Consider the following 6,730-nt stretch of genomic DNA (forward strand, 5'->3'; position numbering starts at 1 on the left):
TTATTATTATTATTATTTCTAAAATATGAATTTATATTCCTCTTATAAGGTGGTAAAGAAATCTGTGAATGATAGAAAAATATTATTACTTATGGATGTAAAACATAAATTAATTTTGTTTTAATTTTTTTTTAAGTATAAAAACCTTAAATTAATCAACTTTTTATCATGTTAACAGCTTAAAGGGTATTTCAGACATTTTGATAAAAAAAAAGTGTTTACCAACACTTATTTGCCAAACACATCAACAACTTTTTTTTCAACTGCAGCACTTTTATCCAAACACATAACTACTTATTTTAAAAATAAGTTCCAGCACTTTAAAAAGTTACTTTTTTTAAGTCAATCCAAACGGGCTCTAAATTTGGGGTGTACTTTAAAGGCTGTGAGGAGAAAGCTAAGGAACTATTCAGAAAGGTTGATAATAACGAGCAACAAAACAGTGACACACAAGCCACTGCGAAGAAGAACGGGGGCAATAGAGTTGAAAAGACTAGAACTAGATAATAAGTTTTGGAGTTACGGGTCTAGAAGAGCGCGGGGTGGGGGGGTTATCTACATATAAAAGATTTATGAATCTGACAATCATCTCTTGGAACGTGAGGGGACTGATCAGAAATATGCTTTAGATCTTGGAAGGCAGAATGTAGTGTGCCTCCAAGAAACTAAGCTGAAGGGGAAAATCACTGAAATAATAAAGGAAGTATGGGGCAGTGGGTGAATTATATCCAATTAGAAGCCTGTGGGAGGAAGGTTGGGGGGGGGGGGGCAGTTATCTTGTGGGATGGATGGTTCTGGGACAGAATTGAAAGTAGTGTGGGGAAATACTCTATTTCTTATACTCACTGGATAAGAACCAGAACCTTGACTGGCACTTAACAAGGGTCTACACTCCAAATGAAAAGAGTAGCAAGGGAAGAAACTTGGGAAGAGTTCGGAGCAGATAGAGGACTCTTCTCAGGTCCTTGGGTTCTATGTGGTGACTTCAACACCAGTAGGCTCCCATCAGAGAAGAAAAGTTGTCTCAGAATAAACATCAGAGTTCATAGAAGACATGGATCTGATGGACCTAGAGTTGAAGGGGGGAAAATACACTTGGAAAAAGGTGAGCAACATGACATAGCATAGCTAGGTTGGACATATTTCTTAATTTCAGAGGATCTGGATAGTTGCTTCAGAAACATAAAACAATCAATCATGCGGAGGGTGACATCAGACCATTCTCCAATTATGATGCAGTGTGGTGATTTTGGAGGGCTTCCAAGTCTTATTTCAAATTCGAGAATTGGTGGCTTCAAACAAAGGGGGTTTAAGAGATGGTTAAGATCTGGTGGGACTCATTCTCTAGTGATGGCAATCCTGATTTTGTTTTAGTGGCCGCATAAGGTTTTGAAAACTGAACTCAAAGGTTTGAGTAAATCAGTTCAAGGTAATTTGGGAATTCAAAAGCAGTTGGTGTCGACACAATTGACATGGCTGGAAGAAATCAAGGAACACAGAACCTTGCAAGAGGAGGAAATTGTGTCCAGAATGACACTTATAAATGAATTTGAAGATATTGCCAAAAAGGAAGAGAGCTTGCAGACAGAGGTCTAGGGCGACATGGCTAAAACAAGGGGATAGAAATACCAACTTCTTCCATAGAACAACAAATGCTCATGGGAGAGCCAACTTTATTGATAGACTGAAAGTAAGGGAGGTGATGATAGAAAATCCAGTCGAAATCAAGAAGGAAATAGTGACCTTCTATAAGAACTTATATGCTGAAGTAGAAGAGTGGAGACCTCATTTATAGTTGGAGAATTGTCATAGGATCAGTGCAGACAGTTCCATGTTGGAAGCCCCTTTTGAACCACATGAGATACTGGAAAGCATCAAGGCATGTGCACAGGGGACAAGGCTCTAGGTCCAGATGGCTTCTCCATGGAATTCTTCAACCTGTGTTGGGACATTATTAATGTTGATCTTGTAGCTGCAATTCAGAATTTCCATGTAAAGTGCTTCTTTGAAAAGAGCCTGAATGCAACTTTTGTTGCTCTGATTCCAAAGAAGGTGGGTGTGGAGGAACTAAAAGATTTCAGACCCATAGGCCTTATTTGGGGACAAGATCATAGCTAACCTCTCAGTAGAGAGACTCAAAAAAAGTAATCCAAGGCATAATAGACAGGCAACAAATAGCCTTCATCAAAGGAAGGCCAATTATGGATGTTGTATTAATTGCGAATGAGTGTATCTGTATCAAATAGACAAAGAAGCAACAAGCCAGGAATTGCCTGCAAGTTGGACATCCAGAAAGCTTTTGACTACCTAGATTTGAATTTCCTCATTCAGATGTTCGAATGAATGGGTTTTGGGGTTAAATGGATCAGCTGGATCAAACATTGTATTGGCACTTAAAGACTCCATCCTAATCAACAGAGCACCTACTGGCTACTGGATTTTTTGCTTCTCAGGGAGGATTGAGACAGAGGGACCCATTATCTCCCTTTCTGTTCAGTGTAGCCATGGATGGGTTGAGTAACTTGATTAACACAACAAAAGGGAAAGGATGGATCAAAGTTTTTCAAGCAGGAGTATTAAACAACCTGGAGGTAACTCACCTCCAATATGCAGATGGTACCTTGGTGTTTTGTGAAGCAAACAGATCAAATCCTGATTTTGAGTATTTTTTTGAGGCAGTCTCTAGACTCCATATCAATTGGGGAAAGAGCTTTATCTATCATATCAACACTGTGACTTAGAAAGCTTGTCCAATAAGTTAGGAGGCAAGATCGGGAAACTTCCAACAACTTACCTAGGCATGCCGTTGAGAGCTAAAAGCAAGTCCAAAGGTGTTTGGAATGGGGTCTTGGAGAAGTGAGAAAGAAACTCACCAATTGGAAATGTCAGCACCTCTCCTTGGGAGGTAGACTAACTTTAATCAATAGTGTACTTGATGCACTACCATCCTATATGATGTCAGTAATTCCAATGCCTGCTAGTGTTTCTAAGAGCATTGATGCCCTAAGGAGAAATTTCCTACGGCAAGGTAGTGAAGACAAAGCAGTTCCAGCTAGTTAAATGAGAGCAGTTGATAATGAACAAGAATACAATTGGCCTAGGTATCAGGAACTTAAAGAAGCAAAACCAAAGCCTCATGTTGAAGTGGCTGTGGAAATTTTCCAATGAAGATCATATGCTTTGGAAGGAGGTCATCAGAGCAAAGTATGGCATGAAGGACAAGTGGATGACAGAAGTGGTTAACACTCCATACAACTGCACTATATGAAGAACAATCAGGAACCTGTGGCCTATGTTGTATTCCAGATCGTGAATCAAAGTGGGAGATGTTCAAAAGACCTCCTGCCCCTGGGAGGACAAATGGAATGGAGCAACACCTATGAGACAGTTGCATCCGGAACTATACCTGTTATGTCAGCAACAACAGGCAACAATGGCCACAATGTGAACTGGTCAAGGCTGGAATTTGTTCCTAAGGAGACACCTATATGAGTGGGAAATAGAGAAGGTAATTGCCCTCCAGAACTCAGTAGATAATTTTAGCAATCTTACTGAGGGGATGGACTCACATGGTTTTGTAGAGTGACATCAACGGTCAATTCTCAGGCATATAAGGTACTCAACAAGATTGCAGACCAAGAGACAGATTGTCCATGGAGGATGATTTGGAAATCAAAGGTGCTCTACAAAGTAAACTGCTTCTTGTGGTTGCTGTCAAAGCAGTTCAGACCCATGAAAATCTAAAGAAAAGAGTATATCAGTTTGCCTCTAGATGTACTCTGTAAATAGAGATAATTAACCATCTTTTTTTGCATTGTAAGTGGAGTGAGCAGGTATGAAGGATGTTCATTTGCCTGAAGGGAATTAGGTGGGTGAAACCAGCAAGCATCAAAGGAGTTCTAAGTAGCTGAAATAGGGATGGCAATGCTCCAAAGGAGGAGAGATGGAAGCTTATCCCAGCATTTGGTGGACAATGTGGGAAAAGAGGAACAATAGGAGCTTTGAGAATGTGCAGAATAGCCTTCAAAAGATTAGAAATTTAGAATGAATTGCTTAGCTCTTTTCTGTTTTTGGTATAAACAAGATATTTTAGCTAGAACAGAAGACACCTTTGTTGAACTAGATTGTTTGTAGGCATCAGTTGATTAAGCTCAAAGCTTCTGTAAGATGTAATACTTTTTTGAAGGGGAACTACATTTTTGGCTGTAGTATACTTGTGGATATTTATAGACTAAAGTTACCAGCGTCAAAAAAATTAGCAGACAACTACAAGAGATGGTAGATTACTTGTTTTTACTTTTAGTAATCGAGTAATGAAGAACTAGGAAATCAGATTTTCTAACTTCAAAAATTATAGCAACCTAAATAGTTGTAGATGTTTTTGACAACTCCTTGTTTCTATGTTAATAATGCTCTTCCAAAAAACAAAAGAAATAGGAAATGATTGAAATACAAATAAGTAGACTGATTCTTTCAGATTCACATATTACACTATTGTATTTGTCAAGTTGCCTCTGATGCAATACACCAATTAAAGGCATGCCAACCAGATTTTTCTCAAGTTTATAATGGATTCTATCCACTTTAACTCGATTCTTTCATTGCATTGCTATCTCTCGTGTATATCCTGAAGTGGTGTATTTGTATTTTGTTGATTTCAGGGTTTTGTTACTGCAGTAAGTCATATGCGCTCATTTGTTCCAGCTATTTATGATGCAACAATACGCATCCCCAAAAGTTCACCTGCACCTACAATGCTGAGACTCTTCAAGGGGCAGCCTTCTGTGGTAAATAAAACTATCCATTAAGTTGGAACTCTTTTTCTCTTTTTCCTTCTCTGCCGATGGATATTGACAAAAAAAAACTCCTTCTGTTCTAATTTGCTTGGTATATTTGACTTGGCAGAAAGGTTAAACATGCCATAACGGTGTGGCTACAAGACTTTTGTAACTTGTGGTTTTAAACATGCCATAACATTTTTGTGGTTGTAAAAACTTCTTGTTAAGGGTAAAATGTGAGTTTAAAGTTAATTGTTTCCGGATATAGAAATTTGCTTTTCTTTTTGGATTGGGACTAATAAGGAAGTAGTTGTGCCAAACAAGTTGGGTTAAGGAGGGCATAGATTTGATTATTATTTTTAATGATGACTCTAATTTAACCCGTAATGACATACAATGTGGCTTAACAACAGTTTTTGTAAGATCTAAGTCCAGAGCGGACCTAATAGGATTCTTAAGCTTGTTTGGGACTTTAAGAGGGGCTTCAGTAAATATTCTTGAAGTGGAAGTCCTAGAGGAATCTTAGTGGGGACAGTGAAGTGGATCTCTTGTGGATGAGAGTGGAAGTTCAGGCTAACGACTAGTGCATTTTGAAAGAAATTCTTGCTTATGATTTTGCCGCAACTGGTGTGTGATGTGGGAGTTCCTATGGGTGCCAATGGAAAAAGAGGAGTTTGGCATATCCTATTCGTAGATGTTAATGAAGCCACAACATTAAGCCTTGTATCTTTGTGGTGCCTTAATAGTACTTAAAAATGTGTTGGGGTCAAAATATCAATTGGTTTATTTTCTTGTAGTGTTTAGTTGTTTATTTTGCTTTTGTGTAGGTGCATGTGCATCTCAAGCGGCATGAGATGAAGGATCTGCCTGAAAATGATGATGCCATTGCCCAATGGTGTAGAGATATCTTTGTGGCCAAGGTTTGTCCTTGTTAAATATCCTTGCCAAAATTCTATCAACAAAAGAATATCCTTACCAAAATATTTATTGTGGAATGACCATTTCTTGTGCTTAAGCATTCGATCTCCTTGGAATGAGTCTCATAGTTTTGGTGTTGTCTTGGGACCTGCTTTCCACCAGGATAAGTTATTGGACAAACATATTGCTGATGACACTTTTGGAGAAGAAAAGCTGCAAGACATTGGCCGCCCAATCAAATCCCTTGTGGTTAGATACTTTCTGATTTTGGTGGGGGATATTTCGATTCCTTTTTTTATATCAAACTAACTGTTGTCTCTCCTAAATAACAGGTAGTCGCATCTTGGGCATGCATTCTTATCTTAGGAACCATAAAATTTTTACAAGCAACTGCCTTGTTGTCATCATGGAAGGGTGTGGCAATATCAGCTGCTCTCATGGCTATTATTACAGTGCTCATGCAATTTTTGATTAATTTCTCAAAGTCAGAACGCTCTACAGCTGCCAAGGTTGCACCAGCAAAGGAAAATAATGTGAATCAGGCTAGAGGAAATGGGCAGGAGGACAAAACACACTAATTATGATTTTCATCTGATATGGTTAATGAACCTCAGTTTGTAGCCTTGATCACAAGAATTATGAAGATGATGTTTGTATTATATAGTAACTTGCTTGTCGATTTTAGACCTGTAATTTTTGGCCAAAGTGAACTAACTTGTGTTCATTTTTTTGTTTCTAAAGATGTGGATTCCATGTTTGGTCAAATTCATTAATTGTTACAGTTATGTCTATGATATTGGTAAACTGCATCTTTGTGTCGATGTCCTTGGGAAACTGAAATGACTTTTAGAGTGAGAGCAGTAAACAAATCACAAGTAGAAGTTTGGAAGATTGACATGAGGAGTCAACATTTGATTGATTGAGATGCGAATGGGCATAGAAGGGGGGGTATAGAGTCTTGAATGAGAGTTATATTGCTTGTTAAAACCGTCCACCCATCGCATCGTTACACCAGATAATAGCAACTACCCAAT

General features: G+C 38.4%; 1 protein-coding gene across 1 annotated transcript in view; it reads left to right on the forward strand.

Moving 5' to 3' along the window:
* The window catches only part of LOC125858385 (1-acyl-sn-glycerol-3-phosphate acyltransferase 2), a 19,052-nt gene extending 12,571 nt beyond the window's left edge, over nt 1-6,481 (forward strand). The window contains exons 9-12 of the mRNA XM_049538145.1: nt 4,662-4,787; nt 5,606-5,698; nt 5,859-5,945; nt 6,029-6,481. Coding sequence (XP_049394102.1) covers nt 4,662-4,787; nt 5,606-5,698; nt 5,859-5,945; nt 6,029-6,274 — 552 coding nt within the window. The 3' untranslated portion in view covers nt 6,275-6,481. The remainder of the gene's footprint in view (nt 1-4,661; nt 4,788-5,605; nt 5,699-5,858; nt 5,946-6,028) is intronic.
* The last annotated feature ends 249 nt before the right edge of the window (nt 6,482-6,730 follow it).

This window comes from Solanum stenotomum, chromosome 3, assembly GCF_019186545.1.
Source record: "Solanum stenotomum isolate F172 chromosome 3, ASM1918654v1, whole genome shotgun sequence".
Lineage (NCBI taxonomy): Eukaryota > Viridiplantae > Streptophyta > Magnoliopsida > Solanales > Solanaceae > Solanum > Solanum stenotomum.